At 53.8% G+C, this 23713-nt stretch overlaps 1 protein-coding gene across 2 annotated transcripts in view; it reads right to left on the bottom strand.

Moving 5' to 3' along the window:
• Positions 1 to 23581, bottom strand: part of SS18L1 (SS18L1 subunit of BAF chromatin remodeling complex) — a 28167-nt gene extending 4586 nt beyond the window's left edge. Inside the window, exons 1-10 of one of the 2 annotated variants that reach the window (XM_086332790.1) lie at positions 23384 to 23581; positions 8900 to 8976; positions 8304 to 8388; positions 7570 to 7714; positions 6941 to 7138; positions 6014 to 6175; positions 5754 to 5858; positions 4872 to 4964; positions 674 to 793; positions 351 to 520 (exon numbers count right to left, since the gene is read on the bottom strand). In XM_086332790.1, coding sequence (XP_086188916.1) covers positions 501 to 520; positions 674 to 793; positions 4872 to 4964; positions 5754 to 5858; positions 6014 to 6175; positions 6941 to 7138; positions 7570 to 7714; positions 8304 to 8388; positions 8900 to 8976; positions 23384 to 23452 — 1074 coding nt within the window. In that variant the 5' untranslated portion in view covers positions 23453 to 23581 and the 3' untranslated portion in view covers positions 351 to 500. Of the gene's footprint in view, positions 1 to 350; positions 521 to 673; positions 794 to 4871; positions 4965 to 5753; positions 5859 to 6013; positions 6176 to 6940; positions 7139 to 7569; positions 7715 to 8303; positions 8389 to 8899; positions 8977 to 23383 lie in introns of those variants that run through there. The other variant, XM_086332789.1, reaches the window with a different exon arrangement.
• Positions 23582 to 23713: the final 132 nt, after the last annotated feature.

Below are 23713 nucleotides of genomic sequence, written 5' to 3'. Positions count from 1 at the left end.
GTACCTACCAATAGAAATATATGATCAATAACTAAGTGAACAGGGGAGAAGACACCTATCTTCCCTGGAGAAGACTTCCTGGACAATCTATGTGGATGATGCCCCCTCAGGTGGGGATAGACCCAGTGACAACACAGTCTGGAGTAGGGGATGGAGGGCATGGGGCAGTGGGAAGGCCTGACAGGCGCCATGGACCACAAGACCACTGTCAGCCTCAGTAGAGGCAAGTCACACCCATGGGAGGGGATACGAAGGCACTTCCCCACCATGGTCTTTTTTTCAGAATCCAGACAAACCCACCCTGATGGAGGGTCTACAAAGTGCCTGCCTAGCCCTCTTCAAAGTGCCAAGGTCAGGAAAGACAAAGAAAGTGCGAGCAACTTGCAACCCAAGGAGTTGTGGGACCCCAGACAGTCCAGGACAGGAGAGGACACGCAGGTAGGTCCATGAGATCTGAAGAAACTGGGTTCAGTTCACGGCCACGCACCAGTGCTGGTTTCTTAGCTGTGCCCACGGGGCGCTGGGAATAGAAGAGGTTAGCCACGGGGAACCATCAGCTTTCCCCACAGCTTTTCTGGAAACCTACAGCTGTTTCAAAATAAGTGTGCAGGTACCCACTGAATGACCACGTTCCTGCAACAACATCCCCCGCCCCCCGCCGCCCCCGCCTTACCGTAGCCTTGCTGTTGTCCGGGATAGCTCTGCTGGTTGGGGTACTGCTGTTGGGAGTACGTCTGCTGCTGTGCCGTGCCCTGCTGGTATCCTGTCTGCTGCTGGCTGTACTGTGAGTTTCCTGCAGAGGGAAGTAGACGTGAGCTTGTTTCCAGAGAACAATGGCAGCTCCATTGTCCCCCAAGGTATGGGCTGCTTTGGGTTCCATAGATTTGACTCTATTGCTCCAGTACCTTTTCTTTTCCACAACAATACAAATTGTTTTATTATACTTCTCTCTTACTATCTGATAGAGATACAAATATACAGCCAAAATGAAAAGACTATTGCAGTTAAAACAAAGCCTGATACCAGGGCTTTGAGGTACTGACCCCGGGGACCTGTGGCCTTATTTGGAAAGAGGGTCTTTGCAGATGTAATTGTTAAGGGGAAGCCATACTGGATTAGACTGGGCCCTAATCCAGTGTCCTTATAAGAAGGAGATCTGGACACACACGCAGGGAAAGGCTGTGTGACTCCCATAGTTCAAAGGGACCCCACATGTTTCAGTGCACCTTTGTTTCACAGGCAAATGTGCATACCAGTTCACACCTGTACTTCATGGATGAAAAGATGCAGAAATTTGCCTCTGTGTTCTTCATCTATATGTGGGTATAGTCCCAGAGATGTTTTAGGTTCATTTTTTCTTTTTTTTCCAAAGAAAATGCCTTAATTCTCATTTTCAAAAATCTTAACTAGCCAGCCAGCACCCATGCTAAAAGCCTCATTTTGGGAAGAAGGCTCATAGTAAAAGTTGAGAGAGTGGTAAGCATATTAACAAATAGTTATCAAGGGTTAAGAGCGAGTGTTAACAACCATTTAAAAATCCTACACCTACAATGGAAAAGAACCTAAAAAAAGTACATATGTCAATATATGTATATATGTATAACTGAATCACTTTGCTGTACACCTGAAACACAAGTCAATCAACTATATTTAAATAAAATTTTAAAAATCAATAAAAATTAAAAATATTTCTACAAAGTCTTCCTGACGCAGATCACAAGAGTTTTAGATTGGTGTAGAGATTAAATTCCATTCAGTTTTCGTAGTGCCTTTATACAAGGACCAATTTAGGCCTGGTTTCATTGTTTTCTTTCAAATAGGGCTTTGCTCTTCACACCACAGTGCGTGCCCTTTAACTTACAGTAAGTCGGGTCCTACTTTGCATAAGACCCCACCCTCTAGCAGGAGCAGCTAGAGGCCTGGGGCCCAGGAGTTTACTCCTCTGTGGCATCCGAGAGCCAGTGAACAGCCTGCCCAGAAAGGAGAGCTGTTCGTTGTTTTGTTGTTCTTTAATCAGAACATATTCTGGAAGTAAGAGACAGAGGCACCATGACAAGAGGCCAGGTTATGAACAATGGAATCCAAATGACCCATTTTTCTACATTATTTTTCCAGTTGTAAATAACTGTCCTCTTCTAGGAATTATAAATTGTAAGTATTTAAAAACTGGGATCCTGATAATGTACATTTAAAAATAACAGCTTTGAGAGCAAATTCATGTGGAAAGGCTTAAAACCCCACTAGGAAGTCCATTTCCAGCTGCACACAAAGAAAAGGAACACGCTCTGTAATATGGGCAAACTCTTCTCTAAGGTGGACTCTGAGGAGCCTGCCAGGTCTTTTTAAAAAATTATTTATTATTTGGCTGAGCCAGCTCTTAGCTGTGCTGTGGCATGTGGGATCTTTAGTTGTGGCAGGTGGGATCTATTCCCTTGACCAGGGATCGAACCCTGTCTCCTGCACTGGGAGTGTGGAGTCTTAGCCACTGGACCACCAGGAAGTCTTTCCTCCGTCTTTCTGATTGATCACCGTCTAAGGAAACATCTTGACCTCTGCTCCCTCCTCACAACCATGGCCAGTCCCAGCAATAATGGCCAATGGGACAGCCAATGGCCAAGGAGGTGTCAGCAACTGGTGGAGATGTGGGTTCACTGTCCTTGTGTCTCCTGAGAAGTGCATCAGAGACTCGGCAGGTTTCTCCAGGAACAGGAGGTCCCTGTTCTCCTTCTGTGGTAACAGGTAAAGGGGCTAATTCACAGCAGCAGCCGCTGAGGCCTGGACACAGCAGGTGTGCAGTGAGTGAGAATGCAGCGCAGCTCTCACGTACCCAGAAAAACCTTCCCTTGACCCAGGGCCAAACTTCAGCGGAAGATGGGCTGGTTTGGACAACTCTGAAACAAGAGGCAGGACTCTTTGAACATGCCTGAGGGGTTCTCAAGAGGGTCTTGTGGGAGCAGCAGAGCCAGGCAGCCCAGATTCTGCCCTTCCTGGAACAACCCAGGGCATTCCCTCCACTGGGGCAGAGACGACAACTTCCCTTGTTTTTCTGCTCTTTTTCATTTGTTTCTATCTTTAAGAATATTGCGACAGTCTATGACGTGGCCATGAAAAAAGGAAACACTCATTGGTGAAAGAAGAGGCTGGTGTTAATAAATGTGGCAGGCATGTGGCCACAAACCAAAGAAACAAACCCATGATGGTGACTTGTCTATAAAACCTTGTCGTCAAGCACAGATGAGCCTTGGGGCCTGAGTGGCAGCCATTTGGGGCAGAGCCACCCTGCTGTCCCGAATGCCCACCCATAGTCACCACTACCATTGGGAGAAACTGAGGACTGACCCGGGGACTGGGGGTTGGGGACAGATCTGCACAGCCACAGGATTAGTGCTTTGATTTTCAATGAGAGCCAATAATGTTTACTATTTCGAAGTTTGACTTCTAAATGGACAGATACATTGATGCAATTTGAAATCTAAAAACAAACCCAGTCCACCTTGGAGAGGCCCAGGGCCCGCCTGCACCACCCGCCCAGCCTGGCCTTATCACCCCCGAGTCACTTCCATCGCTGTCCCCAGTATTTCTCGTCTGTTTATGGTGGGTGGGTGTGCTCTTAGCACTCGCTGTTTTACACAGAAGGCAGCATCCAGACACCCTGGTGCTGCACACCTGGTGTGACCCAGGGGACCTGCCACAGCAGTGCCCTGGACATGCCACAGTGGACACTGGCTGTGTCCAGCCTCTGCTCCTGTAAACCTCTTGGAGAGGAAATGCCAGTGGGACGTCAAGGTTTCCATGGAGGGCTCTGCAGTGGCCCCGACAGCAACCCTGTCCCACCCATCTGGGTTTGCTGTGCCCCGGGCCACTTCTTGGCACCTTTCACTCCAGGGAACCTTCAGGGCGCCTGCCTCCTGTGAACAATACCAGGACCAGCCACCTGTGTCTCTTGAGGTTCCTCATTCCCTTGGGGGACAAAGCTAATTATGGGAAAGTCCTTCATGTCAGCTTCAAGCCACCTCTTATCACCCCCACCCAACACCCCTGCCTTTCTCAGGGCACAGACCACTCCTCTGAAAGAAACACCCCCACCTCCCAGCTAAAAAAGACCAGGCAGGCCGCCCATTGAGGCGTGGCCAGTACCGTGTGTGGTCCTGTGCGGGGGTCACTAACCAGGTGGAACAAAACGTTTCCAGATCCAGGAGGAAACCGTGCCGTCTGCCACACCTGCCCTAAAAGAAGTCACTGGACGTCTTAGCAAAGTCCTCATCAATCATGGAGGGGGATGCTTGTAACCCAAAGCGAGGGTACAAACTGTACTTGAGACTTCGACAGGCCCGCCCTGGTGAGCAGCGTGGGGCTCTTCCTGAGGAGGAGGCTGAGCCAGCTTCCCCGGAGAGGGAGGGGAAACGGAGGGAGTGTTTCCTGGGGACAGATGGGCAGCTCAGGAAGACGAAGGCTCTGGAGACGATGCTGTGATCACACAACGCGCACGTGCTTGGTGCCCCTGGAGTGTGTGCTTAAAAACAGCTAAAATGGCAACATTACGTGTTTTTACAATTAAAAAAGGTCACCCCAAAAGTCACACTTTCTAGTCACTTGTTCCATTCGCATCGTCTTTTCTTTCCTGGGCCACTGGCAGCCCTGACGTTGTCCCCACTCCTGACCAGCAGACTGGGGGCCCTGATCCCATCACCCATGAGCTTATTAGTGGCCCTTCTCCTCTCAGGGTTTCCTTGGGGCAGCAGAAGTCCTTTCCAGGGCCAGCTGGCACCCAATCAGTTGGGTGACATCACCCTGGCAGCTCTATCAGCACCTGCCCCATTTCTGCAGGCCCTGTGCACATTAGGCCTGGAGCTCACAGCCAGCTGCCTTACCGCCCTCGTAGTAGTGCTGCGTGGAGTCCTCAAACGACCGGTCGTAGCTCTGGTCTGTGTAGGATGCCGGCTGGTAGGCATAGTCGCCGTGTCCTGCAAGGAAACGGGGCGCCTAGCAGTCAGCAGAGGTCCTGGCTTCCCAGTCCCGGGAAAGACCACATGGACTCAGCCATCAGGTCAGGATGGCCTGCCACTGGATGTGGGTCCTGTGTCCTAGACGGAGCCTGTGGGGGCTCTTCCTGCTGTCTGGCAGCCGAGGTTCCTTTAAAGTGCAGACGGCTACCTGCTCCTGGGGCCAACAAGCCAAGGTTTACAGGGCATACTTGGTGCCCCATGTCTGACACACATGTGTCCATTAGCTCTTAATGTCACTATGTGGTCACCATCCCGCCGCCGGCTCCCACTGGAGTGCGTGACCCCTCTGGTCTTGGCCACCTCCCCACCGCCCACTGCCTGACCTGGTCACACATCCCTGCATGGGGTCCTCCCCAAATCCCACCTGTCCTCTGCAGTCACTTTAAGCCATCTCCACAAATCCTGATTTTAAAGATGCTGGAACAGTGACATGGAAAAGGAAAATAACCTGCAGAAGGTGTAACTGAGCAGCTGGGAGGTGGGTGTTACGGGACATACAGTTGGCTCAGGTTCGTCACTTTCCTGAAGGCACTTCACCATGAGCTCGTGGCCATCCTTCAGACATTGATGTCCATCCATTCAGAGGACTGTGCCCCCAGCCCCAGGGAGCCCAGTGCAGGAAGCTTCTCTCAGCAGAGACCAGCCCCCACCCTCAAAGGGGACTCTGGGTGCTTTGCTGGCAGGGGCACGGGGACTGAACTGGGAACAACTGGGGATGGGGACAGATGCCGAGGAAGTGGGCCTCACCATCGGGGTAGTACTGCTGGCTCATGGGCTCTGAGGCGGCCTGGCCGTGGCCGTACTGCTCGCCGCCGTAGTACTCCTCCTGACCCAAGTACTGCTGGGACGAGCCTGGGGGGACAGTGCTGACGTCACCTCCCCGAGCCCCAGAACCTCCCAGACGGGCCCACCCAGGGGACACGGGGCCCTGCATGTCCAGCCCCCAGGAGCCGGGCTTCCCACAGCGGCCCTCCCCCACCGGTTCCCGGTACCGAGGGCGGCCTCACCTTGCTGGGAGGGCCGGTAGGGCGCCATGGGCCGCTGCCCCATCACGCCGCCCCCCTGCCCACTCTGGCCCATCATGGCCATGGACTGGCCCTGGTAGTGCTGGCTTCCGCCCTGCGCCGCACTGTAGTGAGACGAGGCTGCCTGCTGGTGCATCATGGACACTGGGGAACACGACAGACCCCGTAAGCCAAGCAGTTCCCGGTGGTGCCCCCCCACCCCCAGACCAGTCTGCACCCTCACCCCAGGCTGCGGCTTCCACAAGGCCCCCCTGATGGGGCCACGTCACCCTTCCTGCCAAAGTGCCTTTGGGCAACTTATAAAATGTGAAACGCGGCTCCCACCTGCTGGTCCCAGAGAAGCCTGTTGCCCTGCCCTCCCCAGACGGTAGCCTCAAAGGGCCCTGGGGGGCCCCGCCTGCCTGTCCTTTCCTGCCCCCCTGCTCGGGACCCTCCAGGCAGCACTGTCCAGCACAAGATATGCGAGCCACATCACAGACTGAAAAGAAACAGGTGAAATCTATTTCAGCAACATTTTATTTGACTTAATATATCCCAAATAGGTTGTTCTCAGTATGTAATTAACATAACGAGAAGCAAGGAGTAATTTCACACTCTCTGTTTCTGTCTAAGCTTTGAAACTCATGGGGCACCCCAGTTTGGACCCTACGCTTCCTGAGTGCTCAAGGCCCCAAGCTGCCCAGCGGGGCTCCCGCCACTCCTCAGCATGCCCTGCTTGCCTCCTGCCTGTGGGAGCCCTTCCCTGTCCTCCCAGTGCAGGGTAGGGTGGGGCATGCCACCACCCTTCAGAGCCTCCCCTGAAGCTGCCGTGGGAACAGCCAAGGCCCCGACCCACCAGGCCTGTACCCACCAGCCCCGCCCCTCGGGGAGCTGCCAGAGGAGGGGGCCATGGGCCGAACAGGGCAGTACCTGGGTTGGACTGCATGTTGATGTTGGCCCGGGACACATAGTTGCTGATGGCGCCCTGGCTCTGCAGGGGTACACTCTGCGAGGCAGGGCCTGAGTGGCTGTAGCCGGGCCCCGAGCCGTGGCCACTGCCTGACATACTCATGGAGGTGGTGGGCAGCGTGCTCTGCGCCGTCTGCTGCAGGGACACGTGGTTTGGACCTGTCGGGGGTGAAGGGGCGTGAAACCCACGGAAGACCGGCTCTGAAAGACCCCCCCACCCCGAGCTTCCTTCAGGTGCCTGTGCAGGGGGGAGGCTGACCACGGTCAAGGACGCAACCAGAGAAGGAAACGGCCTGCTTCCCATCACATTAATCAACCTTCCCAATGGCTGCTACCGACTCTCAACCCAAGGACAGGACACCTGTGCACTCATGTGACCAGGTGACGCATGTCGATCTTCAGGGTCGCAGCCAATCTGGGGCTGCAACAAGGGCCTTACCCACCCCCCCGTGTCATCTGCGCACGTGTGCCCGCAGCAGGGCCTCTGGGAAGAGGGGGTCTCCACTGCAGCACCAGCCACTCGGGAGCCCAGTCGGTGACCCGCTTGTTTCCCGGAACCAACCCGAGCCCAGCGTGCCGGGGCTGCTCACCATTGCCGATCTGGGCCTGCATGAGGGAGGAGGGTGGCAGGCCGGCCCCGATGGCATCACTGAGGCTACCCTGCGAGTGCAGGCCCTGGGCCGAGCCGCTCTGGGACAGCCCTCCTGGGCCCAGCGTCATGCTCTGCGTTGGCGGCTGTGGCAATAGGAAGGTCACCGGGAGGAGAGTTAACGCGAAGAACAGCCTCTAGACCATCTCATCCAGGGACTCAGCCACCCCAAGACCTGCAGCCACATTTGCTGGCTGCCTGGCAAAGCCTCTAAGACAGACCACCACTCTCATACAGCTGGACAGCTCAGGCCAAGACAGAAATGCTACTCCAAGTATTTCCCAAGCTTTTCAACACACACTTTGAGGTTCAAAGCTGGGCCCCCCATTCCTGGGACTCAGGGAGTTGCTTCACCAGCCCCAGCTGCATCCACCTCACCTTCTCCACACCCTTCCCCACCACCCTCCTTGGTCTCAGCTGGCCGGGGTCTCTGTCCCTGGTAGCCTTGAGCCCTTGCACAGCCTGTCCTGTGCTACAGTATCAGGCTGCCAGGCGCCCTGCTCCTCCTCCACCCCTAGGCCCACCTCTGATCACTGAAGATGGAGCTTCCAAGTGACCCCCTACCTACCCAGGCACCCTCATCTCCCAGATCTGAACCAGACAGCAGCCCCACAGCTTTGGACCAATGGTGTCTATACCAACCCGCCCCCCCGCCAAGCCTTGGTGGGCACTCACGGCGGGCAGCAAAGACTGCATGTTCTGGTTGGAGTCTGCGATCGTGGCCAGGTAGACCAGGTTCCGGTGTAGGATCTGCTGGTACCTGCAGGCGGGGGCATAGGTGAGGGGAGGAGCCTGCCCAGCCCTGCAGCCAAGCCCTGGGGCAGGGGGAACGGGAAGGTGGCACAGCACTCTGCAATCCAGAAAGGGCCGGGGGTGGGGAGGGATACCCCGACCTGGTACCACTGAGTCTGTTCAGAGGATGGAGGTGGAGGTGGGTCAGAGGGATGTGGGGGCCAGGGAGACATAGGAGGGTCTGCCAGGGGGCGAGCCTCATTGGTGGACCCTGGCACTGGGCTCACTTGATACCCCAGCCCTCGAAGAGGCAACAGCATCCAAGAGAGCAGCTCGTGAGCTCACTCTGCACCCAGCCCTGGGCCCCACAGCGGTCCACTCTCCCCTACACTCGCATTTTCCTCCAAACCCGCCCACCTCTCCGTGGGGAGCCACCCAGGGGGAGCTGACTCAGCAGCTTAGCTAACCCCGAGGCCCCACTCTCTCAGGCCACTGAGCCCGAGGCAGCTGGGAGGGGTGCAGGCGATGCGGCCACTCACTGGGTGCACTCAGCCGTCTTGCCCTTGCTCTGATAGTCCAGGATGCACTGGATTAGGTGGTGGTTCTCGTCCAGCATCTGAAGGAGAAGCAGACGTGAGCAAGGGAACACGGTGTGTTTTCGAGTGGTCTTTGGCGGGGCTCCAGGGCACCATCCCACAGCTCATGAGGCCCAGTGGTGCCATCAGCAGAGCTGCCCCTTCACAGCCCGAGCCAGCGCCCAGCACTTTCCACATCCCTGGGCCAAGCCCGCAGCCCTGCAGGGCCAGGGTCCATCACACCCAGCCCCACCCAGACAGGTCCCAGGTTCTCTCTCTGCAGAGGAAAACCCACAGCCTGCAGGACCTGTTTTCCAGGGTCCTTGAGGGTGGACTGGAGTCTGGAGAACGTGAGACCCACAAGTAATGGCCGCGTGGTGGGGATGCCTGGGGGAGCATTCTCCAAAATGGCCACTTGGAGACAGCACCTGGGGTAGCCCTGGAGACCAGGAGGCCACAGAGGCTGCAAAAAAGGTCACCACGTGGGAGTATGGGAGGGGCTCCCAGAGACCGACCAGGAGGCCCTGAGCGGACACTTCCCATCAGGACGTGGGGCGGAGATGGGGGACCCAAGCACTGAGGGCCTCGCCCTCCCCACTCAGCCCCTGAGCCTTTGGGCTTGGTTTCTCTTGCTTGGCTTTTTGTTACAACCTCCTCCTCTTTGCTGGGCTGTTTTTGCCAACCTAGAGATGATGCGCCAAATTCTGCCATTGCCACACCGGCGGAGGAGCGGACCCGAGATGGGGAGCCACAAGGGGGCGCTGTGGGGCGCGGCTGCCTGCGGAGCCCAGCGCAGGCAGGCTGTTAGATCCAGGGGGACTGGGCATCCCTGCCATTTGCCCAGGAAGTCCTTCCCAGATTAATTAAGAAAGGAAAACAACCACAGAAGGCCATGTCCTCTCCCTCTCAGAGCTGCCCCTAAAAGGCACCACAGGCTCTACCTCCTAGGCTCCTGTTGCCGGGCAGAATCCTCTCCCACGGTCACACGCTTCACATGAAGCATAAATCCATTTCAGCATCCTTCTTACCTGCTCAGAAAAGGGGGGACGCTAAGTGCTCAATGTTGGGATAACTTAAGCAATGACAGGAAAACCATAGGATGAGATGTTAACCAGCTATTATGAACATTTTTGTAGTTCTCATAACTATGAGAAAATGTTACACTGTTAGGATTTTTTAAAAACAAGGTACTATCTCACTTCATGGAAAGCAGAAGGGGAAAAAGTAGCAGCAACAACAGATTTTATTTTCTTGGGCTCTAAAATCACTGTGCATGGTGACTGCAGCCATGAAATGAAAAGACACTTGCTCCTTGGAAGGAAAACTATGACAAACCTAGACAGTGTATTAAAAAGCAGAGACATCACTTTGCTGACAAAGGTCCGTATAGTCAAAGCTATGGTTTTTCCAGTAGTCGTGTATGGATGTGAGAGTTGGACCATAAAGAAGGCTGAGCGCCAAAGAACTGATGCTTTCTAACTGTGGTGCTAGAAAAGACTCATGAGAGTCCCTGTGACAGCAGGGAGATCAAACCAGTCAATCTGAAAGGAAATCAACCCTGAATATTCATTGGAAAGACTGATGCTGAAGCTGAAGCTCCTATGCCTTGGTCACTTGATGCAAAGAGCTGACACATTAGAAAAGACCCAGATACTGGGAAAGATTTAAGTCAAAAGAAGAGGGAGGCAGAGGATGAGATGGTTAGATAGCATCACCCACTCAATGGACATGAGTTTGAGCAAACTCTGCGATAGTGAAGGACAGGAACCCGGTGCATTGCAGTCCATGGGGTTGCAAAGAAATGGGCGTAACGGAGGCCAACTTCTGTTGTTGCGTCTCACAGGCTTAGCAGCTCCATCTTCCTGGACCAGGGATCAAACCCATGTCTCCTGCATTGGCAGGTAGATTCTTAGCCAGTGGCCCACCTGGGAAATCGCTGAAGGAGACTTTCTGAAGAGAATAATCAGACCCTGGGAGAGACTTCCCGAGGTAGATGACCCAGTTCTGACTGAGACGTTCTGAGGAGGGATGACCTGATCCCGAGGTGGTTGACACTCCGGAGGGGAGATGGCCCAATCGTAAGGGAGACTTTCTTAAGTGGAACACCCCAAATCAGAGATTCCCTAAAGAGGGACAGCCTGATCTATGAAAAGGATTTCTGAGGAGGGATTACCCAACTCCCAGGGAGACGTTCTGAAGAGAATGACCTGCTCTGAGGGAGATTTTGGGGGAGGAATGACCTGCTCTGAGGGATATTTTGGGGGAGGAATGACCTGATCCTCAGGGAGACTCTGAGCAGGGATGACCTAACCCTGAGAGAGACTATCTGAGGATGAGTTTTGGGATCCTGAGGGATACGGTCTCAGGAGGGATGACCAGATCTCACAGAGACTTTCAGAGCAGGAATGATCTGATCCAGAAGGAGACCTTCTGATGAGGATAATCAGACCCAGGGAGAGACTTCCTGAGGTGGGATGACTCAGTTCTGACAGAGATCTTCTGAGGAGGAAAGACCTGATCTTTGAAACACTTCCTGTGGAGCAACGACTGATCCTGGGTAAGCCTTTGGAGGAAAGATGATCTGATCCTTAGGGAGACTTGCAAGAGGAATGATCCGATCCTGTGGGAGACTTTGTGAGGAGGGATGACTGGATCCAGAGGGAGACCTTCTGAGGAGAATTATTTGGCCCTGAGGGAGACTTTTGGACGAGAAATGAGCCAATGGGGAATCTTTCAAAAGAGGGATGACTCAATCCTGAGGGAAGCACTATCAGGAGGGATTAGCCCACCTGAAGGGAGACTTCCTGAGGATTGAAGACATCCTGAGGCATATTATCTGAGGGAGTTTATGAGTCCTAAGAGACTCTATCAGAGTTAGAATGACCTGATCCTGAGGTATACTTTGTGAGACGGATTACCTGATCCTTAGGGAGACTTTCTAAAGAGAGATGACCAATTGCCTGGGAGACTTATAGAGGTGATGACCTAATCCTGACAGTGCCTGCCAGAGGAGTGACTGAGGGGTGTCTTCTCAGGAGAGATAACAAGATCCTGAAGGGGCACTTCTGAGAAGAAATGAGGCAATCCCAAAATATCCTGGGGAGCAACAACCCAATCCCAAGGGAGACTTAATACACTTTCTTAACACAAAAAGGAAAACGCATCTTCCACCCTAATTGAGCACAATGTGTCTGTGTTACCTGTATCCGACTCTCTGCGACCCCGTGGACTGTAGCCCGCCAGGCTCCTCTGTCCACAGGATTCTCCAGGCAAGAATACTAATGTGAGTTGACATTCTCTTCTCCAGGGGATCTTCCCAACCCAGGAATCTAATCTGGGTCTCCTGCATTGCAGGTGGATTCTTCACCATCTGAGCCACCACAGAAGCCCTATTGAGTGCAACTGACCCATAATCTTCAAAATGTCAGTTTTAAAGACGAAGATGGAAGAATTCCTTACTGGCAAACTGAATATACATGACTTGGGATTTTCTTTTCCTATGAAGCACATTTTTGGCATAAATGGGGAATTAGAATTAGGTCTACAGACCAGATAACAGTCCTGTGTCCATGTCAGCTCCCACATTCCCATCTCTGTTCTGTGGTTATATCTTTGTCTTTAGGAAAGTGATGCTTGGACATTTGGGAGTAAAAGTCAGTTTGCAAATCTCAAATGATTCTGGCAAAAATAATATTTATACACAGGGCAGGGGGGCAGAGAGAGGAGGAGAGAGCGAATGAGGCAACATGTTAACTTGGGAAATCAGGGGGAAGAGAATATGGGAATTCTTTTAAAGGTTCCTGTCCCACAGACCTTTTTTCAGGATCTGTAAAATGATTGGTCCCATAAAACAAGGGAGCAAATGGCAAAAGGGGAAGATCTCAGACCAACACAGAGGCCTAAAGAATGGGGACCATGGTGGAGGGAGACCCAGAGAGGCCCAAGAAGAGTAGCCCTGAGACCATGAACCTGACAGATTACCTGAGCTGAGGTTTCCACGACTGGGAGAAAGTCTAGGATAAAGCAGTGAGAAATGATTTAAAAGAAAGTGAGATTGCCAACTCCAAGGGAAAAAAAAAGACTGGACAGGAAAAATGATCACACACAAGATCGTGCATGGAACAATATTTACACTATCACAACCAGAGGTGGATCAACCACCAGGGGACCATCCTGGGGTAATAGGGGCACTTGTGTGTGGTGGAAGAGGGAGCATGAAAATGAGCCATGACCCCCTTTGCCATCATCTTCATGTGAAAGCAAATGTTAGGGACTGAGTATCTGCTGTCCCCCTAAAACTCCTGTGTTGAAGCCCTAACTCCCAATGTGATGGCGTCTGGAGGCAGTGCCTTTGGGAGGTGTTCAGGTTTGGATAAAGTCATGGGGGCAGAGCCCCCATAATGAGATCACTGCCCTAGTGAGAAGAAAAAGACAACACCAGAGCTTCCTCTGGGATGAAGACAGCAAGAAGGTGGCCAGCCGGCCGTCCACGACCCAGGGGGCGGGTCCTCGCTGGGAATCAAATCTGCCACCACCTTGGTCTCAGACTTTCAGCCTCCAGGCTGTGAGTGGACTGAGTCAACAGACAATGCTTAAAGCTAAGATCATTCAAGAAGCAGCCACTTGGTTTAGCAATGGTGAGGGCAAGTGGTGCTGCTGGGAGGTGGAAACCAGCATGGGGGTGGAAGAATGACCCCAAATTTCTAATACAAGCCCCACAGCATGATTTGATTCTTTATGTGCAGGTGTGGTTTTGATGAGTGTAAAATCTAACCTTAAAACAAGAAGTAAATGACCAGAGGGCAACCCTGGCTCACTCCAGATTGGAGATTACAGATTTTATTTCCTATGAAAGTGAAAGTCACCTCAGTCGTGTCCGACTCTTTGTGACCCCATGGACTATACAGTCCATGTAATTCTCCAGGCCAGAATACTGGAGTGGGTAGCCTTTCCCTTCTCCAGGGGATCTTTCCAATCCAGGGATCTAACCCAGGTCTCCCAAATTGCAGGCAGATTCTTTACTAGCTGAGCTACCAAGGAAGCCCAAGAATACTGGAGTGGGTAGCCTATCCCTTCTCCAGCGGATCTTCCCAACCCAGGAATCGAACCGCGGTCTCCTGCATTGCAGGTGGTTCTTTACCAACTGAGCTGTCAGGGAAGCCCTGATATTTTCTGATGGACTGGAAATCCATTGGGGTCTCCCTGAGCAGGTTCATATCCTGCCAACTACATGGTGGTTATCTGTGAATCAGTTCCTCCTTATTCCCTATATGTGTTTATTAAAATTTCTAAGAGAGGCATCTGTTACTGTTACCATTTAAAAGATGATTCTATTATCTTTAAGCTTCTTTTTTTGGATCTTTTAAATTTTTATTTAACTTTTTCTTTTAAAAAATTTTTTATTTTATATTGGAGTATAAATGATTTACGATGTTGTGTGAAAGGTAATTTTGAAGAGTCTGGGACTGCTGGGGCTGGGTGGGCCCAGGGCTTCACTTGTTCTTTTTCCTACCAGCGTGCCCATGCTAAGTTGCTTCAGTTGTGTCTGACTCTTTGCGACCCTATGGACTGTTGCCCCCCAGGCTTCTCAGTCCATGGAATTCTCCAGGAAAGAATACTGGAATGGGTTGCCATCTCCTCTTTCGGGGGATCTTCCTGACCCAGGGATCAAACGCTTGTCTCAGGCATCTCCTGTGCTGGCAGGGGCATTCTTTACCACGGTGCCACCAGGGAAGCCCCTTTCTTTACCTAGTGTGTGTCTAAAAAGTGTGTATCCTTAATACAAAGTTGAAAAATAAAGACAACACTTACACTGACGGGGATTAACAATCTATTTCACATATTTATTGCTGTCTTCTGAGCTTTCTCACAGGAGATTCTGTGTCTTCCTGCACCAGAGGGCATGCCCCTTGCTCTCTGCCCTCTTGGGAAGCCTGGTTTTCCATAGGTTCAGGGGGATAGGGCAGGTGATGTCACAGAGAAAGGAGTTGGAGACTCATGAAATATAAGAGCTGAAACTCAAGTGCCAGGCATGGCCCAGGGCCTCTGGAGGCGAGAATCCTGGGGTAGACAGTAGAGAAGGTGGCAACACCCTTTGGAGAAGCTGGCGCTCAGCACTGAGGGCCACGACTGCCAAGTCATGGTGGGATCCCATCTCTGAAGGCCTATCCTAGACCCAGGTAAGCGTGACAAGGAGGTGGCCAGACCCCACCCTTGCTTGCGATGGGAGTGGGCAGTAGGCGGCCGGAGTCAGGGCGAGTTGGCCATGGGCACACATCTGCTTGGTGCCACAAGGCGGCTGTGTCATCTGTGATCTTGACAGCAGGGATCCAGGAGCACTCAGCAATGTCTGAGCCATGGTTGGAAAGATGACCAGGAACACACAGGTGGAGATGGAGGTAGGGCAGTCTGAGTGGCATGGACGGCCCAGGCAAAGGTGTGGCACATCCGAAAGCAGAGACAGAAGTTTTAGGAACGTGCTGAAGAGGATGTGGTGGAGACGGAGAACCATGGAACGGCTGGGGGAGGGGGAAGCCTATGCCCAGCAGAGGGTGACCTGCTGAACCTCAGCCTGGATGGACTGCAGAGGCCAACGAGACCAAGGTCATGGGACACAGGGCACAGCTGTTACCTGCCGCGTGTCACAAATGTCCCCATGCCCCATGGTGAAAACAGCGGCTTCTTAGATCTCATGATTCTGGGCTGTCGGGGCGGTCTGCCGCAGGTCTCTCCTGGCCTCAGCTCTGGCATCAGTGGGGCCTCCTTGGCACGTGGTCACCCTGGTGGTCTCAGGCCCCAGTGGGTAGCCAGAGAGCACAGGTCTCATCAAGCCTCTGTTGTGCTGGCCGCTGTTTCAGCGGTCAGAGCACCACGAAGGAAAGCCCGGGGTTGCCGTAGGGGTGGGAACACAGGCTCAGAGCTGGGGTGGCCCCACTCAGCTGTTGTTTCTGTGACAATCCACCACAGGCTTTACCAGGGACTAGACCTGGCTTCGAGGGAGGTGATGACTGACCTGGCACTCTGCTGCCCATGGGGCTGCCTGGAGGTGAGGACACAGGTGATGAGGCAGGGTCGGGCTCAGGGCGCCACTGATGCCACACGTGGGGTCCTGACTGGGTGGGTGAGGGATTGAGGATATCAGAAATTTGGGAAGGGGAGGAACTAGGGGTCCTTGAGCCCACAAAAGAGTAGGGTACAGGGACTGGAGCCATCAGGGAACCCTGGAATAGGGGCACAGAGGGACCTGGAAGCCCTGAAACTTGCTGCCGAGGGGGGATCAGGTCACCCCACAATGGGCAGAAAGACCCTTCACAATGTCCTTGTGCCTGTTCTTGTAATTAACAAAGGCTGTGCCCTCGAAATGGGAAGAAATTCACGGATGTGCTGAAGTCCAGGCAGGCCCAGGGGGAGGGTGGGCCTCCAAACCCCCACCCTTGGCTGACACTCCAGCCAACCTCAGCTGGTTCTGGAAGCATCTCCCCGTGCCCGCTGTGCACACACAGGGAACATTTCCGTCCCGCTGGTCTCCCACCGTCCCTGTCTCAGCCACAAAATTCCCCGCTCGTGGTTTCCTAAGCACCAGAGAATTCCACAAAACAAACACATGGTACTCAGGGGCTTCTGTGGCTGCAAGAGACCGCAGCGCACGCCTCCACATGTGGGGCCAACTCCACGTGAGATAACTCCTGGGAGCCATCTGAGCTGTGGGAGGCACGACTGGAGAGCTGGGTAAGTGTCCCCAGGTAGCTGACCCTCCTCCCACCATGGTTCTCAGGGCAAACATTTTGCTAATCCATCAGGGCTCCTTCCTGCCAGCACAGAGGCAGCTGCCACCAGCCACCCCAGAGGATAACTAGGAGCCCCCAGGCCACAGACCCTGCTGATGGATGCTGACAGGACCCCTTCCAACAAACATCTGCCTGATGGGTGAATCGGTGAATCGGATATGTGGGTTTCAAAAAACCCCAAACCTTACTCCTATGGTGTCCTTGGGAGGGCTGGCCCCGCCCTGTGGTCCTCCCTCTGTGTCTGACACGTGTGTTCAGACCCTAAGGACGTGGTAAGGCACGTTAACATGGTTGTGGTTGTTCAGTTGCTCAGTTGTGTCAAATTCTTTGCAACCCCATGGACTGTAGCATGCCAGGCTTTCTTGTCCTTCACCATCTCCTGGAGTTTGCTCAAACTCATGTCCACTGAGTCGATGATGACATCCAACCATCTCGTCCTCTGTCATCCCCTTCTTCTCCTGCCTTCTATCTTTCCCAGCATTAGGGTCTCTTCCAGTGAGTAGGCTCTTCACATCAGGTGGCTAAAGAACTGGAGCTTCATCTTCAGCATCAGTCCTTCCAATGAACATTCAGGGTTGATATCCTTTAGGATTGACTGCATTGATTTCCTTGATGGCCAAGAGACTCCAAAGAGTCTTCTCCAGACTACAATTCAAAAGCATCAATTCTTCGGTGCTCAGCCTTCTTTATGGTCCAACTCTCACATCTGTACATGACTACTGGAAAAACCGTAGCTTTCACTATACTGACCTTTATTAGCAAAGTGTTATCTCTGCTTTTTAATATACTGTCCAGGTTTGTCATAGCTTTTCTTCCAAGGAGCAAGCATCTTTTTATTTCATGGCTGCAGTGACTTCACTGTCCTCAGTGATTGTGGAGCCCAAGTAAGTAAAGTCTGTCACTGTTTCCATTGTTTCCCCATCTATTTGCCATGAAGTAATGGGATGAATGCCATGATCTCAGTTTTTTGAGTGCTGAGTTTTAAGCCAGCTTTTTCACTCTCCTCTTTCACCTCATCAAGAGGCTCTTTAGTTCCTCTTCACTTTCTGTTATAAGGTTGGTATCATCTGCATTTCTGAGGTTATTGATATTTCTCCCAGAAGTCTTGATTCCAGCTTGTGCTTCATCCAGCTCAGCATTTCTCATGATGTACTCTGCATATAAGTTAAATAAGCAAGGTGACAATATACAGCCTTGACGTATTCCTTTCCAAATTTGGAACCAGTCTGTTGTTCCATGTCTGGTTCTAACTGTTGGTTCTTGTCCTGCATACAGATTTCTCAGGAGGCAGGTAAGGTGATCTGGTATTCCCATCTCTTTAAGAATTTTCCACAGTTTGTTGTGATCCATGTTAACGTGCACGCAGCTGCAAACATATGTCCATCCTCCTTAAGGATGTGGGGTCCCCACATTATTCAGTCACTGTCACTCCGCCCCTGTGAGCCTGGCTCCCTTCCCTCTTCACAGGACCCTGGACTCCTACAGTTTGGGATCACCTGCCCTTCAGAATCTACTCATCGCTTTTGCTCAATGTCAAGAATACCATCAAAAGGCTGAGACCATCACTTACTTACAAGGTGACTTGCCTTCCTGTACCAGATAATCACGTGTTACCACAAATGCAGTTGAAAGGATCCAACCATGTCATCTTCCTTAAAACAAGGAACCCGAGGCCTGGGGGTGGCGGCGCTGGGCTGTGAGCTGCCATAGCTCCACCCTCACTGCTGACCCCACCGCCCACTGCCATCCACCAGCCCTGCAGTCCCGGCGCAGTCGCCCATCTGCTCAGGAGCCGTGCTGGCCAAGGGGTTGGGGTCACGTTTCAGGAGCCTCAGCTGCACAAACATCCAGCACCTTCGCCCTGGAGCCTTCTGACTCCTGTCATGTTCACGCAGCAGGGCACACAGTCATGGTGCCCCAGATCAGGCGGTCCAGACTGGCCCGATGTTGCCCAGGTCCTGCCACTTGGGGACACCAGTGCTAGGTCCCCTCACTGCAGGGGAGGGCGGCTTCTACTCAAAGCCTGGGGACCGCATAGACGCTGTCATCCAACTCCCAGCACAGGGCCCACGGGCCTGGGGAGCAGGCTGGGGCAGAGGGCTGGGGCCACGGGCAGGGCACAGTGGGGACACCTGCGAGTGAGTGTCAGAGGGCCCCTGGCTGCCTCCCTCTCCCTCCCCCTCCAGGCTCTGCAAGAGAGACACAGCCCTGAGGAGGCGGGATTGTGGAGGGGCAGGGGGTGCGGCCTGTACTTTATCCAGAGGCTTCCATCCTCCACCAGGGGGCTCCCAGGACAACACCTGGGTTGGGGCAATGCCTGGGCAGAAGGGCAGAGGCCAAGTGGTAGCTGTTCCCTCCCTGAGAACACCTATAGGGGCTGCACTCAGAGCCTCCATAGCACAGGTTCAGGTGTGCTCAGGGGCAGCACCCTGCCTCCCCACCCAGGGCTGGTCCCAGAGACCACAGTGAGGGGACACCACCACTCCCACCCCGGGAGACCCTTCTCAGGCCTCTGCTCACTGGGGTGAAAGTGCTTTCAATAATTACTACCTGAGATGATCAACAGCAAAGTTCACAGGAGGCTCCGAGTCCCCAAGACCCTCTCAGTTGTGAATTTTAAAATGGCCAATCTACCTCCCCCATGAATTAGCCTACATTTTTAAGGCAAGTTTCAGGTCTGAGAGAGCACAGGGCACTCCCCCGACAATGGGTCACCCCTTACCCCTGTGCCCCCACCCTGCCCCTGGGCACTGAGGTCCTTGGGGCTGGGCAGCCACCCTGCTGATCTCTCTCCCATGCCTGACCCGCATCAGCAAACACGCCAACTGCCCACCCCTCCATAAGCTCTACAGAGCCTGTCTCCCCCGCACAAGGTGCTCGGGTGCAGAGGGACAAGATGCTACCCCTGCTCTTCAGCTGAGGAAACAAGCTAAGGAAACCAATATAAACAGTGATGATAAAACTCACATTTCTTAAGCAACTAGTATGTGCCAAGCAGCAAGGAGGCACCTACAGGTCGGCCAAGGTACAGCCACACAGGCTGTGGAGACAGCGGCACCCCAACCCCCACCAGTGACACCCAGAGCATGGTCTTGGTCCCCAGCCGGAAAGAGCAGTTCAGGATGGGTCCTGGCCTAGAGGTCAGCTGGCCAGGTACAGAGTCACTGGCTTTTCTTGGGGACACTGCCCACCTCCAGCTCAGACCCTCTGGCCAAATCATGTCCCCCATGGTTCTCACCTGGGTTGCACCTCCCCTCACACTATGCTTGGTCACTGCAAGCAAGACTACTGAGTGCATGACTGAGGCACCCCTAACCAGGCTGGCCCTTCTAGCCCCACCAGTTTTGGTGCCTGATGCGAAGAGCCATCTCATTGGAAAAGACCTCGAGGCTGGGGAAGACTGAAGGCAGGAAGAGAAGGCAGCAACAGAGAATAAGATGGTTGGATGGCATCATTGACTCAACAGACATGAGCTTGAGCAAACTCCGGGAGACGGTGAAGGACAGGGAAGTCTGGCATGCTGCAGTCCACAGGGTCACAAAAAGTCGGACATGACTGAGCCACTGAACAACACCTGCTCTGCTCCCTGCAGACCACAGGCGGGACCACTGGTGACTCTCAACCTTTAAGACCCTTACTATCCCTACTCTTTGGTCCTCCCTATCTGATACGCCCCTGCCCCATGTGTCCTCCTTTAGGAGTTGAAATGCATCCCTCAAAATTACCTGGTCAAGTCCTAACTCCCAGTATCTGGGACCATGGCCTTATTTGGAAATAGGGTTCTTGGGAAAGTAATCAACTTATATTTGAGGTCACATGGATTAATGTGTTAGTTGCTCAGTTGCGTCTGACTCTGTGACTCCATGGACTGTAGTCCATCAGGCTCCTCTGTCCATGGGATTCTCCAGGCAAAAATACTAGAGTGGGTTGCCATCCCCTTCTCCAGGGGATCTTCCTGACCCAGGATTGAACTCAGGTCTCCTGCATTGCTGGCGGATTCTTTACCATCTGAGCCAACAGAGAAGGATTAGGGCGGACCTTAAATCCCACACCTGGTGTCCTCATGAGAAGAGGGAGATCGGACATAGACACATAGGAAGGGGGCCAGGTGAAGATGGAGGCAGAGGTCAGGATTATGCGTCTACAGGCCAAGGAGCTCCAAGGACCACCAGCAATTGCCAGAAACTCAAAGAAAAGCCTGGAACAGATCCTACCTCAGAACCCCAGAAAAGAAGCAACACTGTAAACACCAAGACTTTGGATTTCCAACCCTTGGAACTGTAAGAAAATCAATTGCAGCTGTTTTAAATGACCCTGTTTGTGGTAATCTGTTATGACGGCTGTAGGAAGTGACTACAACTGCCCGTCCCAAACGCTTGACTGATGGGACCAGGGTCACAGATGCTCCAGCACATGCTAGGCACTGACTGTGCTGGACACTGTGCCAGCCTGGGGACACAACAACAGGTCAGCAACACAAAACTTGGGAGCCCAAGTGACATGTCAAAATGCTGGACTCACCACATAACTGCCAAGTGGGGCCTTGAAGGTTGAGTAGGAGTTTGCCTGGCAAGCTCCCGTCCAAACATACTCAAAGGACAAGAGTGTACTCCCTGCTGTCTCACTACCAAGTAGGCTTCCAAGGAACCCCTGGCTTTTTCTCAATGCTCTGAGCATGAGCACATACTGTGGACACAGTTCATATGAGTGCAGAACATGTATCTCTGATGCCCTCTCAGAATACCAGTAAGAGAGCCCTGCGTATATGCATTGACAAAACACCAAGGTGACTACACAGACTGCTAGCCCTAAAAGGTCAAGCCAGATGACAGCCTAAGCCGAAGACCCATCTCCAACGGTCAGCATGCAGACCTTCTGCCCTGCGATGCAGTCTCTCTGATCTGATGTTTGGGAGCAGTGCTCAAACACACACTTCTGCCTAGAGACTTGCAAAATGCAAACAACTGGATGAATGCTGACGCCAAGGCAGCTTTAGGAACAGTGACTATACTCGTCACACTTAGCTCCAAAAACCTGGGTCCTCAGAGCCCCTTGGGCTGCCAACATGTGCGTTTGGGTCACATGCTTGACTCTCTGCCCAACCAAGAGTCCGACATGGAGTGTCACTGTCAGGGCAGACCCTGGAGCCGCTGTCCAGGTGTGACTCCTGGCTCTACCGTGTACCAGTAGGCACTCAGCTTCCCTATACCTGTCTCCTGATCTGTAAAATGGGGACGATAGTAACTCAAGACATTAAACGAGTTGAGACCTGCAAAGCCCTTAGAATAAGGCCAGTAAACACCCCATAAGGGTTAACCAAACAAATAAGAATGCTCTACTTTTAAACCTGTATTTCTCCTGCTTCTTAAGTCTTCTCTTCCCCATTTAGCATTTATGAGGCTCCTCGTTTGTCAAAACCAGTCACGGCAAAAGTCGTCTCAAACAGTCAAGAGGCTGAGAACAAGTCCACCAGGTCCCCGCAGGTCATCAAGGAAGAAGGGCCGCGGCCATCAAAGTGAATCCCCTCAGGGGAAAAACAGGCTCACAGAAACCAAGGCATACTGCAGAGGACCGCAGGTTAGAAAAGAAAGTAACATAGCTGTCAAAAACATCAAAAAAATTCAAGCCGGAATGACTAACACTCTCTTTCTTCTGAGCTTTTCTTCTAAGGAAAAACAATAGGGAAACTGAAATCTTCATTTTCACAACTTAAGGCTTTGTTAAAGGTGCCCCCAAACCAACGGGAAGGTATCTCTAGAAAACCACAAGGCCGAACTTAAAGAACGTGGGCAAGGCTGTAAAGCGAATGTGTAAAGTTTCTGTTAGGTGAGAGGCTGGCTAGGTGTCACGCTGAAAGACAATTTGACACGCGAATAAGGGCAGCAAGGTTTGGCCGGCAGGTCGGCCCCAGGGTGTAGCGCGCTCCCTGAAGGGCTGCGGGGCTACTGGAACTGCGTCCCACCCTCTGGATGCGCCCCTTTGTGCCTCGGAGTGCCAGCACTTAAGGGGGCGGTAGGGGCCGGGCGCTGGGACCTATTCCTGTCGCCCCGTGCGCCCCTCGACCAGTCAAGGTGCGCGTAGGGGCCAGGGCCGCCCATCACGCAGCGCCACCGCTTTCGCCAGCGAAGCGGATCCCCTGTGCGCGCGGGATGGCCGGCGGACACCACTCGGTGGGCGCCTGGTCCCACCGCCCTGCACCCCTACCCACGGACTGTGGCCCCAAAGATGGTGAGTCACCACTGTGCCCGCGCAGCCCGCAGTCGATCCCGGGTTGGATCCGAGGATACCATCCCGCGAGCAGCATCTTTCGGACACCACCCCTTAGGCAGTCTGTTCTGCCACCCTGCGCCCCTGCCCGCGGCCCCTGGTCTAGAAAGCTGCGGGTCCCCACCGTGCCCGGCGTGGCCCAGGGTCGTTCCCGGCTTGGATCCGCCGACACCACCCCGCGGGCCGCCCCGCGCCCTGCTCATGGCCCACGCTCGCCCCCGCCCAAACTGGCGCACGTCGGCGGCCAAGCGCGCGCGGGGCCCCGGCGGGGTCGCTGCGGTCGCCTGCGCCCCGGCTTTGTTCGCGCCCCGCGCCCGCCGGCTACCCTCGATCCGGCCCGGCGCCCGCCCGCACCCCGCAGCTCCCGTGCCGCAGTCCGGGGCCCCCAGCCCACCTTCTGGATGGTTTGCTGCGTGACCTCGCCTTTGCCTCTCGGCCGGGCGGACGCGAAAGCCACCGACATGGTAGCGGGCGCGGGATCAGCCCTAGATCATTGGGGTTTATTCTCCGGCTGCGATCGGCAGCCGGAGGCGCTCATTCTCCGCAGTCGCTGGGGGGCGGGGGGCGCGGGGGGGGAGCCGCCTTGTGGGCTCGTCCGCCACGCCGCTGCCGCTTTGCCCTGAAGCCCGTCGCGCCCCTATCTCGTGCGCCGCCTCAGCTCAAGGCGGAGCCCCGCAAGGCGCCCCCGGGAGACCGCTCCGCGCCCCGCGCCCGGCCCGCCGCC

Source organism: Bos grunniens, chromosome 13, assembly GCF_055505025.1.
Source record: "Bos grunniens cultivar Pamir isolate PY7600 chromosome 13, Bosgru_T2T1.0, whole genome shotgun sequence".
In the NCBI taxonomy this organism is placed as follows: Eukaryota; Metazoa; Chordata; class Mammalia; order Artiodactyla; family Bovidae; genus Bos; species Bos grunniens.
The sequence above is the reverse complement of the archived record's forward strand: the minus strand, read 5'-3'. Positions and strand labels throughout refer to the sequence as shown.